The 12868-nt window shown below is 44.9% G+C and overlaps 1 protein-coding gene across 1 annotated transcript in view; it reads left to right on the top strand.

Moving 5' to 3' along the window:
• LOC130555531 (diacylglycerol kinase eta-like) overlaps positions 1 to 12868 on the top strand; it is a 37533-nt gene that overhangs the window by 7317 nt on the left and 17348 nt on the right. Inside the window, exon 3 of the mRNA XM_057335823.1 lies at positions 7488 to 7598. Within this exon, the coding sequence (XP_057191806.1) occupies positions 7488 to 7598 (111 nt within the window). The remainder of the gene's footprint in view (positions 1 to 7487; positions 7599 to 12868) is intronic.

Raw genomic sequence — 12868 nt, forward strand, 5'->3', positions numbered from 1 at the left:
AAATTCAAGTGGTTTATTTAGAACAGTAATTATCATGAACTGTAGATATGGTCGGTCATGCGCAGTGTTGGGTAAGTTACTCTCAAAAAGTAATTAATTACTAGTTACTAATTACATATTCAATAGTGTAATTAGATTACTGTACAAATGACTCTCCAAAAAGTATTAGTTACTTATTACTAATTACTTTCTATATCCTACATCAACCTTGATTAGTTAAGTGATTCAAGGATAGACATGAAAGGGCTCTTTTAATTCATTTAAATAAATAATATTAAACTACATAAAGTAGTATTATTAACTGACCAAAGTATAACAAATGTGAGAATTATACATTAAAGCACAGATTTTAAAGTTAGACTTTGAATTTTGATGTCAATTCCACTATTGCACACACATATTACACAAAGTATTTAGTTTAATTACATCAAAAGTAACTGTAATTAAATTACAGAAAAAATAAGAGTAATCCCTTACTTTACTTTTTCAAGGGAAAAGTAATTAATTTACAGTAACTAATTACTTAGTAGCTAGTTACACCCAACACTGGTCGTGCGGTAGTTTGGTAAAAATCCTCTCTGACTTCTGCTCAGGACATGTGCGTGGTGATGAAGTCTAAGAGTCGAGCGGTTATTAAACTACAGAGCAGTTTTCTCAGGTCACACTGATGCCTCTATAGTTGTTCGGCTCAAATTGATCTCCGTTTGTAAAGATTGGTGTTATCAAGACTTGATTCCAGATCTCCGGGAGTGACCTACACTCATAACACATTGAATCGTTTTAAAATGGCCCGATGTAATCGACTGTTTGTATGTTTTATCATTTCATTTCAAAACCCATCAGGTCCAGATGCTCTTTTTGCTTTAAGGTTTTTGATTTTGTCTTCAAGTTCTTTTTCAGTTATTGGGAAGTCTAATGGGTTTGATTATCTTTGATTGCTAATTCTAGTTGTTCTAATTGTTTGATTGTTAGATTTTACTCACGGTTTGTGTCTGTCTGTACTTTATTAAACAATCTTTGCAAAGGACTTTCCCATATTTATCCATTTTGAATTGCTAATTCTTCATGATCAGTTTTTTCAGATTGTTCCAATTATCCCAGAATTGATTTGTATTGACGGACTTCTGGATTATTGTCAGCTGTTTTGGGTGTAAAGGGCTCTTTTGGTTCTGAGTGTATGTTTGTATTGTTTTCATGTTTCACAGTAAAGAAGTGGAATCTCTGCATTATTTGGATCTCTGTGTTTCTGGTTTGACAGTGTTCTCATGGTCTTTTGCGAAAGGTTTGACAGTCCTGATCAAACCAGTTTTTGTCATTTTTGGATATCTGTTTTTTCCCCGTTTTTTATCCCTCTCTCGCTCTCTCTCTCTCTCTCTCTCTCTCTCTCTCTGTGTTATGGTGGCTTGCAACCAACTTGATCAGGTACTGATACCGCCACCTACTGTAACAGCTGTGAGTTGCTCTAAGAGACACTGCCAATTGTGTGTGTTTCATGAGTCTGACATGAGTGATACAAACAGTGAAGTGGTTTCCGTGATGATACTGGTGGAATATCGTCAGAAATTACCTGTTCGATAGACCTCCACCTCACACAGAGAGAGATAAGATTCAAGTCCAGTCATGACCACATTCACATAACGTCCCTCCATACCATGACACGAGTAAGTGATGGTGTAACCAATTTGAAAACCAGAAGTTACAGCACATCTAGAGAGAGAGAGAGAGAGAAAATCAATGAATCTCCACCGAGTGGTTTAACACTAACACTTTACACTCCTACTCCGGTGATATTGCATATTAACTGTATATATATTTTTAGAGAATTTAGCAGCTACACAGTCATCGGGGCAGTCATGGCCTAATGGTTAGAGAGTCGGACTCGTGACCAGAAGGTTGCCGGTTGGATTCACAGGGCCGGCGGGTAACGACTGAGATTAGGCACCTGACCCCTACTTGCTCCCCGGGAGCTGCAGTGATAGCTGCCCACTGCTCCGGGTGTACGTGTGGTCACCACTTGCTGTGCGTGTGTTCACTACTCTCTGGATGGGTTAAATGCAGAGGTCACATTTCGGGTATGGGTCACCATATCTGACTAATAGGTCACTTTTATAATAGCTATAATAATAATATAATACTATAGTAATAATATATTACTAATATAATAGCTATAATAGCTATAAAAACCACAATGTGGTTTAGCTTTATGTAGAGGACAAAAGGAACGTTTTTCACCCCACTCTTGTAATTATTTATCATATTTGGGTCTGTCCTTGATATGTCACATCACATGATTCTATTTTCTGTCATGGTTTAGTTAGATAATTCTAAACTCAACATGGTTGACTTTGTGGTAAATAATTTTTTACTAATCTTACGTTAAAAGGACATTAATTGCTAATATTTATTATTTTCCTGATATTTGTCAGATTTTGAAGTATCACTTTGATACATTTAGTGTATCCCCTGACAAATGAAAGATAAAAAAGGACAATCAACAATATGGACAATGTGGGCAAAAATGCCTTTTGATGTGGTTTAGTTGAGTGCAAATGAAATTTCAAGATATGGAAGTGATTACATGGGATTGTTGTTTCCATTGTTTATCAGTGAGTTTCCAATACGAATCTCTGCTCCGTTAGTTTGATGTGACGATCCATCTGATCGAGTAGTGATGATGACTGTACTGATGTCATAAACATCCAAGAGATCCAACCTCCACCATGGGTAACTCTCAGATGATGCAATAGAGCAGTATGGTGCTTCACCTGGGCCGTATCTTTTCCCATCTATGGCATTTTGAGCTACACGAGAGGAATATGTGGATGAATGTGTAGCTGTTCCTCTTAATGCTAAATTCTCTAGAAAATATATATTGAAAGACAGTTGATCAGTCAGTCTGCAGATATAAGAAATCAGAATTTCTTTAACACTCGTGTTCTTTTAATCGACCCACAGCCTCCTTAAACAGCTAAACTTTGCAAATAACATTTAAAGATCTGATACTGTGAAATGACTAAGATAAAATGTTAAAACTCTTCAACACAAAGTCATTCTTAAATCCTTCAATAAAATGAACAGTCCTAAGAAATCAATGTTCAAAAATTAAGAAAATAATAATGATGTCAATATTCACCAAATATCCATAATATATTCATGATATAGTGGTAACTCGACCAAAAGCCATGATGGCAGAATTAAACATAAGAACTTATGTTCAAAATCAACATTCACAACTTTATATTTATATATTTTGCCTGTGAATATTTAAAACAATATGTTACCTTCAAAACTACCTGGAATGAAAACAAGACCTGTTGAGAAAGTGTTTTACACTGATAATCAGATAATCACTTAAGGTTGTTACAAAGTGTTTAAAAGTCTTCAATAATTGATACTGTAGTGTTAAAGATTTAAGATGTTTGTAAACAACATGTGTGTGTTCTATGAGATGATGATGTGAGGTGTACTCACCAGAGAGTAAGATCAGATGAATGAGTTTGTCCATGTCTCNTCTCAAGACAAACCCCATTCTGTCGGTTCGACACAACGTCTCGTTCCCTCCATCAGGGAACCGAGGTTACATCCGTAACCAAGACGTTCCCTGATGGAGGGAACGAGACGTTGTGTGCTCTTGCCACAACACGTGATGTCCTCTGCAGCATTCGTGAGAGGTCTCAGGCTCCTCAGAACTAAGGTGAATGAATGATGCACGCCGTCTCCCTTTTATACCCGGATGTCCGGGGCGGAGTCCGGCATGCAAATTTCATTTGCCAATTTTCATTGGCCTTTTCTAAGTAGTCGGAAGCGATTGGTTCTCAGGGACGAACCCCATCTGTCGGTTCGACACAACGTCTCGTTCCCTCCATCAGGGAACCGAGGTTACAAACGTAACCGCGATGTTTTTATATAAAAATATTTTCCTTTAAAATGCCGTTTTTGTCATCTAAAAACATCTATATAATAATAACGCAACAATAGCTTTTTTGTCAGCATTTCCCTTATTGTTTTTGTATGTTAACAGTCTACATCATTTTTAGATTTTTGATCGTCAAAAGCTTATAGTGTTTTATACTGAAGGCATGCAGCATGTACAATCTATATGTAAATAGAAAAACAAACGCGTTCGTATGGGAAATCATTTTTAATCAATAAAAACATACAACAGCCACTGTACAGTAAGCAGACTTAGCCTGCAGCTGTTACATGCCTGCATTAAGGCCTTACACCGGTTGGCTTGTTAATAAGCATTTCTTGTCATTTAATCAGTTGTCAGCAACAGGGTAGTCTTCCGACATTTAAAATCATGACCCAAAAACCAACTCAAAAGGAACGAAGAATATGGTCAGACCGCAGAGTCGAACTGCTGTTGTTAAAAGCACGCGGACGCGGTCCACTGCGCCACCGAGGCTGACACCTTCGTGAGAGATGTCAATGCAATTTACATACATGAACGTACACACTCTAAAATATGCCATTTGTGCACATAGTGTTGTCACGGTACCAAAATTTCAGTAGTCCGTACCAATATCAGTAAAATTCCACGGTTCTCTGTACCAATTTCGGTACCAAAGCAAAACACCAGTACATGCTAATTGAAATACAATTATATTAATAAAGCTCATTGTTAATATAAATGTATAGAAAGCAATGTCATTTTGTATACATGAAGTATAAGTTAATTGTTGCTGAAACTGTTGTGTGCTCACTGGGGTCTTTCATGCTGATGAACATCCTCCTCAGTCTGCTGCTGTATAAGACAACTAGAATAAACTTCAGTAAGTCAACTGACTGAACAAACATGCATATGCAATATTAGAACAAACCTCAGTTTTTATACTGCATTTACACAAGATTACTTACATTAAGGTAACTGTATATTAAAATAATAAATGCAACAGATAGATTTTTATTTAGTTTAAATGTGCTTTTTTAAACCTAATAGAGTTATCTATCCAAGACATACACATTGCTAGTCATACAGTTAGTATGCTAGTTTTCTAGCACATAGATTTCAGATAGGCCTATATAAGGGACATTCTAAAACGCTTAACGTAGCTTAACGTACCTAAACAGCGATCAAGGAAAACCAAATTTCTGTCAAACCTTCCTTGTACTAAACACTTGCTGCTGTCAAAAGAACGAGCTCTTGTTCCGCGGATAAAGTGAATAATATCACGTTAAGCATTTTCTCCCCCATAGAAGTCCATTATAAGGAAACAGCTTAACGTGGCGTAACGTACCTAAACAGCGATCAAGGAAAAACAAATTTATGTCAAATTTTAATTCTAATAAACACATGCTACTGTCAAAAGAACGAGTTCTTGTTCCGCGGATAAAGTGAATAATATGACGTTAAGCGTTTTCTCTATAGAAGTCCATAAGAGAAAACCACTTAACGTGGCTTAGACAAATTTCTGTCATTTTAGTTGTAATTAATACTTCAAAAGCCACCGTGCATTGTGTTAAAAAGTGGCGTATCCTACTCTTTATGCCCTGTCTGAAACCAATATTAAGAAATGAGGCTGAAAGGTAAAGTTGCTAACTCCTGGCTCAGTGTTGTTACATCGAGCTGAATAGCCTGTGGAGCAAACTAGAACAAAACAGAACAAATGTTTCTAAAAGCTCTGATAAAAAGGGACAGAAATATAAATGAGATGATGCAGTGCGTTCTTGTGGCACGAATGCTTGCGTGGCTATTGCGTCAGTAGTCTAATTGGCGTTGCCGTTTATCCGCGAAAGAAGAGCTCGTTCTTTTGACAGCAGCAAGTGTTTAGTACAAGGAAGTTTTGACAGAAATTTTATTTTCCTTGATCGCTGTTTATGTACGTTAAGCTACGTTAAGCTGTTTCCTTATAATGGACTTCTATGGGGAGAAAAAGCTTAACGTGATATTATTCACTTTATCCACGGACCAAGAGCTCGTTCTTTTGTCAGCAGCAAGTAGGGATGTAGCGATTCACTCACCTCACGATGCGATGCGATTCTGATCTCACGATGCGATTTAGTCACGATTTACTCACGATTTATTTTTACAAAATGAGTTGAAACAAATTAGAAATGAACAACTTCCCTTGCATGCCTTCTTAAATGCTTCACGTTTCTTTGTATAATAAAATTGTTTTATTTCAAATAACAAAACTAAACTGCAATTTTATAACAAATTAATAATAGAAAAAGTATCTTTAATATAAACAAACTAATACTGTCTGTGCTTTTCTTGGATTTTTTTGCATTTAAGAAATATCAGCATGTCCACGTTTAGGTTTGCATTGAACATGGCGGCCCCTGCTGTTCAAAAAATGTATTGCGATTCAGTTCACACCTCAACCAATTTGAATCGTCACATATTATAATTGATTTTCAACCGGCTCACGGTGAATCGTTACATCCCTAGCAGCAAGTGTTTAGTACAAGGAAGGTTTGTCAGAAATTTGGTTTTCCTTGATCGCTGTTTAGGTACGTTAAGCTACGTTAAGCGTTTTTCACGTTAAGCGTTTTAGAATGTCCCCTATATAAAGTAGGTACTGTAAACCCCATCCTGTCCTCCCACTTATTTTACCCCATTACAGTTATAAAAGCATTAAATGGTTAATAAGGACACTTGACTGGATTAGCATTGGCGCTAACAAATTAACACGCAAACAGGGAGGTTTGTTTTAATGTAACCTTTAACTTAACATATGCTACAACATTCATAATGCAAACACGAACAGAATTTGAAACTTACCGCTTGAACTTGTTAACTTAAATCCGGATGCTTCCTCGTTTCACCACAAAACTCTGTTCATTTTCTTCGTGATATGACTTTAATCTGAAGTATTTCTGTGCGCATCTCTTGTGGATCGGAGCCGCGCTTATCCGCTCATCACGTCATATTGCGTCTATAAAAAGTTTCCGACTGACAACCTGTCAGACAGAGCATCAGTACCCGGTTGACCCGGTACGTCGGTGGTACCGACAACTTTTAGGTAATTAGGTACCTAAAATTAGGTATTAGGTAATTAGGTACCCTTAATTAGGTACCAACAACTTTTTTATTTTTAGGTACCGACTTGGACCCGAAGTACCGGTACTTTTGACAACACTAGTCTTGCCTGGTTTTTTGGATCACGTTGTTTTTGCCTGTATCCTTTGGATTTGTTTGCCCTGGTTGGACTGATTACCTGTGTATGGACGTTTTCCTGTTTAAGTTTACGATTTTGCATTACCCTATCAATAAATGACTGTTGTCATTTGTGTGTCTCTGTGTAGCTTTGTAACACTAGGATTGCCTTGTCTACAATACATGCATCAATGTAATGCTGCCTTAACATTTGTCCAAAATGAGTAAAAATATAATTCCTAGAGCCTTTGCATCAGGGATGTAAAATGTTGGCTAGTAGGCTTTTGAACGGCTAATATTTATTGTGTCTACTGTAGATGTGTAATGTCTATGCTCTATGTGCACAGTGCCTAATGTTTTGTTGCACCTTATTGTCTTTCTGCAGACGAGTGTGAAGGAAGGTCTTCTTTTAAAACAGACAAGCTCTTTCCAGCGCTGGAAAAAACGTTATTTCAAATTGCGGGGAAGGACACTTTATTACGCCAAGGATGCCAAGGTGAGTTTTAAACCAAACTCTTTTTGTGAATTATTATTACTAAATCTACTCTATACACTGTACAAAATATCCTGGAAAAACTTTAAATGTAAGTTCCCTTTCTGTCGGTCTCTCGACCTTGTGTCGAACCGACAGATGGGGTTCGTCCTTGAGAACCAATCGCTTCCGACTTCTCTAGAAAAGGCCAATGAAAATTGGTGAATGAAATTTGCATGCCGGACTCCGCCCCCGGATATCCGGGTATAAAAGGGAGACGGCATGCCTCATTCATTCACCTTTTGTTCTTCGGAGCCTTCGCTCGTGATCAACAGACTTCGCTACAAGACTGCCGGCTCTACGACGTGGTGCAGCGGACTGTCCCTTCCTGCAGCGACTTCCCCTGGGCGGGCCAAGCTGTCCCCTCTCTCCATGCTATGGCCTTCCTGCAGGCCAATGCGCGGAGAGAGCTCCACGAGGGTAAGACCGACCCAGCGCTTATGCAGGAACTCCGCAGCTTCACCGACCTCGCTCTCGGGCGAACAAGGTGATCGCGCGGGCCCTGGGTCGGGCGATGTCCACACTTATGGTCCAGGAGAGACACCTCTGGCTGAACCTTGCACAGGTGAGTAACTCTGAGAAAGTCCGCTTTCTCGATGCACCCATCTCGCAAGGGGGGGCTGTTTGGTGATAATGTCGGGTTCGACAGTTAGGGAGCAGATAGAGGATATCACGTATGTCCTCCCCAGCCGCGACTCGACCGCCCTCTGGCAGCCGAGATCCCGTGCACCGTCTGCTTCCCAGCAGCCCTGGTCCTCTTCGAGACATCGAAGAGGAGACCACCACCCCATCAGCAGCCGCGGCGAAAGCCAATGCGGCCCTCATGGGAAGACCCCAGGGAGTTCGAGAATACCTTTCTAAAGTTTTTCTCCCTCTCTGGGCGTTTATATCAGCCGCTCTCACCCTCTACGCGACGATGTTCGGCAACTCGACGTTGCGTCACGGCGAGACCCAATGTCGAGGATAATCAGCAGCCTAAGCACTCTCAATCGACGGTGCTTTGTGCCACATATCGTCTGGGTATTATCACAGCCGCTCTCACCCTCTACACGACGGTGTTCGGCAACTCGACATTGCGGCAAGACCCAATGTCGAGGATAATCAGCAGCCTAAGCACTCTCAATCGACGGTGCTTTGTGCCACATATCGTCTGGGTATTATCACAGCCGCTCTCACCCTCTACACGACGGTGTTCGGCAACTCGACGTTGCGGCAAGACCCAATGTCGAGGATAATCATCAGCCCAAGCACTCTCATTCGATGGTGCGTTGTGCTACATCTTCGCCAGACAGGTAAAACTGCAGAGCCGATCTCCTCCCCGGGGGTCCCCCCCCCGCCGAGGGATCCGTACTGCCAGCCATCGAACCACCCCCGGGAGGTCGATGAAGCAGAACGTACCCCTAGCCTCCCTGTCGGTCCCTAGGAGCCTGTCAAGAGCTTCCCAAACCGTCACGGTGACTACGGGATACGGTCCGTCTCGGCTACGCGATCCAACTCCCCGGACGCCCGCCCAGGTTTCGGGGCATCCTCTTACCTCCGCAGAGGCTAGGATGTCCCGTGCTTCGGGCCGAGGTCACCACCCCTCTGGTGAGGAAGCGATCGTGCTCGTCCCTCTAGCCGAGATGTTCAACGGGTTTTACAGCCCGTACTTCATCGTCCCCAAAAGAGCGGGGGTCGCTAGATCTGCGTACCCTGAACAGGCACCTACTCAAGCTGCCGTTCAGGATGCTCACGCAGAAGCGCATCCTGGCATCTGTCAGATGTCAAGATGGATTCATGGCAATCGACCTGAAGGACGCTTACTCTCATGTCTCTTTTCCCTCGTCATCGCCCGTTCCTACGGTTCGCTTTCGAGGGTCAGGCATATTAGTACAGAGTCCTCCCCTTCGGTCTGTCCCTGTCCCCACGAGTCTTCACGAAGATCGTGGAAGCAGCCCTCACTCCCCTCAGGGAGAGAGGTGTGCGGGTACTAAACTATCTCAACGACTGGCTTATTTGACACACTCGTGAGATCTGTTATGTACACTCAGGGACCTAGTGCTCCGGCACCTAGATCGATTGGGACCACAGGTCAACCGAAAGGGAGCAAGCTCTCCTCTGTGCAGAGCATACTCTTTTTTGGTATGGAACTCAACTCTGTCTCCATTACAGCGCGATTGCGCTCAGTCAGTGTTGTACTGCCTGGAATTTTTCAAGCAGTCAGCGGGAGGAGGCTCCTGGGTACATGGCATCCTCGACGGTGGTGATACCCCTCAGGTTGATGCACATGAGACCGCTCCAACACTGGCTACAGAGTCGAGTTCCCTGGAGAGCGTGGCACACCGGCAGCAGGCGGATGGTGATTACGCTTTTCTGCCGACGCGCCCTAACCCCTTGGTCTTCAATGACCTTTTATACGGACGGGGGTCCCTCTCGGGCAGGCGAGATGTGTCAGGCAGACGCCTCCCTGCAGGGTTGGGGTGCCGTGTGCAACGGGCACGCAGTGTCAGGGCGATGGACGGGCCCCCGCCTGCGCAGGCATTCAATTGCCTAGAGTTTTTGGATGTGCTACCCGCACTGAAGGGGTTACAACCTCTCGTGCAGAACGAGCACGTGCTGGTCCGGTCGGACTGCACAACTGCCGTAGCATTTTTAACTGCCAGGGTGGCGTTCGCTTATGGCAGCTTACACGACTCGCCCGACGCCTCCTCCTGTGGAGTCCGCAGGGCCACACATATCCCAGGTGACCTGTACCAGACAGCCGATGTGCTCTCTCGTCAGTTACGCCTCGTGGAGAGTGGCGACTCCACCCCCGCGTAGCCAGCTCATTTGGGACAGTCAGGGCGGGCTTAGGTAGACCCCTTCGCCTCCCTGGACACCACCCATTGCCGCTAAGGTACTCCCTGCCTCTGCACGGAGGCTCTAGCGCACAGCTGGCCGTGGAACAAGCGGAAGTACGTCTTCCCCCAGTGAGCCTCACTGCACAGACCCTGTGCAAGGTCAGGGAAGAGGAGCATCAAGTGTACTAGTTGCGCCATACTGGCCCAACCGGACTTGGTTCTCGGAGCTAATGCTCTTGACGACTGCTCCCCCCTGGCAGATTCCCCTGACGAAGGAACTGCTTTCCCAGGGGAAGGGCACGTTATGGCATCACGGGCTAGACCTCTGGAACCTCCATGTCTGGCCCCTGGACGGAGTGAGGAGATCCTGAGTGGCCTAACCCCTGCGGTGGTTTAGACCACTACTCAGGCTAGGGCCCTGGCCACTAGGTGACGATACGCCTAGTGGTGCCTCTTCTCATCCTGGTGCTCTTCTCGAGAGAAGACCAGCGGAGTTGCTTGATCAAGTGGATGCGATCCTTCCAGAGACTCGAGAATAATCTCTCCCATTCCACACTGAACGTGTATGTAGCAGCAGTTGCCGCTCATCACGACCCAGTTGCTGGTAGTCTCTAGGACAGCACAACCTGATCATTTGGTTCCTAGGGGCGCGGGAAGGACATCACCCGCGCTCTGTACCCTCTTACGACCTTGATGCGGTCCTGGAGCCCCTCGGAGATGCCGCTCTTTCTCACTTCACGATGAAGACGGCTCTCGGGAGGACGCTCAAGAGGGTAGCGGACCTACAAGCATTCTCCGTGTCCACAGATTGCCTAGAACTCGGGCCCGGTTATTCTCACGCTATCCTGAGACCCCGGCCCGGCTATGTGCCCAAAGTTCCCACCACTCCCCCGAGACACCAGGTGGTGAACTTACAGGCGCTCCCCACCGGGGAGGAAGACCCAACCTCATCCGTGTTGTGTCCAGTACGCGCATTGCGCCTCTGCTTGGACCGCACTCAGAGCCACAGTAGCTCTGAGCAGCTCTTTGTCTTTTTTGGAGATCAGCAGGGAGGGCTGTCTCAAACAGAGATTAACGCACTGGATCATGGGCGTCGTCGATGGCGTACCTGTCCTAAGATCGCCTACGCCCACTGGGTGAGAGCTCTCTCCACACGGAGTACAGCCTCCTCGTGGGCACTGGCTCGAGGCGCCTCTCTGGCAGACATTTGCAGAGCTGCGGGTTGGGCTACACCCATCACCTTCGCAAGGTCCTACAGCCTCCGCATAAAACCAGTCAGCTCGAGTCTTGCGGGCATCAGGCAAGACCGGCGACCGGTAGGGTGTACGCCTGTGACAGTACCTTCCCCCCCTTTCTCCTAAGGGGGTCAGCGTACTAACTAGCCTCCCTTCTTCCCCCACTGGGTGAAGAACAGGCACTCCATCCATCACTAGTAAGCACCCTTAGGCCGGGTATCACCTGAGTTATTCGCAACATAGCTCTAACCGGACCTAGTGCTACCAGACGTTGCAACCCCCCAGCAGGGCGGTTCCGTCTGATGTATCCTCATGCTGGTTCCCACCTTGGTAACCCATGACCTCCTTAGGTGGACCTCCACCTCGCGGTTAACTCCTTCAGTCCGCACTTTCTTCCCATGAGTTCTTCCCTATCGGTGAGACAATGTTGGTATCTCCACTATTCTCCTCCCTGCGGTAGGAAGTGGTCTCTGTAGCGCATCCCCCACTTGAGGAAGTAGCGCTTACCCAGTGCCTTACGGTTCCGGGCGGCTTCTTGCTGTTAGAGAAACAAGGCCGCCGCCTGTGAGGCCGAAGGTAGGGGCCTTCCCATCTTTCAAGAAAGCTCTGGGACCCCCTACCTACCCACTGGTAGGTTACAATTTCGCGGTAGCGTTCACGGCTGACACGCCCAGGCCTGTCACCGTCGCTTCGTTGAGATTGTGACAGGGCACCGTGTTATGGCGTTTTCCATTGGAACCCCATCTGTCGGTTCGACACAACGTCGAGAGACCGACAGAAAGGGAACGTCTCGGTTACGTTTGTAACCTCGGTTCCCTGATGGAGGGAACGAGACGTTGTGTCCTCTTGCCACAACACGTGCTGTCCACTGCAGCAGTCGTGAGAGGTCTCAGGCTCCTCAGAACTAAGGTGAATGAATGAGGCATGCCGTCTCCCTTTTATACCCGGATATCCGGGGGCGGAGTCCGGCATGCAAATTTCATTCGCCAATTTTCATTGGCCTTTTCTAGAGAAGTCGGAAGCGATTGGTTCTCAAGGACGAACCCCATCTGTCGGTTCGACACAACGTCTCGTTCCCTCCATCAGGGAAGCGAGGTTACAAACGTAACCGAGACGTTTGTGCTGCTTAATTTATTTAATGGAGTGGAGTCAAATTTACACATTTTTAAATCATAGTAAT

Source organism: Triplophysa rosa, linkage group LG6 (assembly GCF_024868665.1).
Source record: "Triplophysa rosa linkage group LG6, Trosa_1v2, whole genome shotgun sequence".
NCBI classification, from domain to species: Eukaryota; Metazoa; Chordata; class Actinopteri; order Cypriniformes; family Nemacheilidae; genus Triplophysa; species Triplophysa rosa.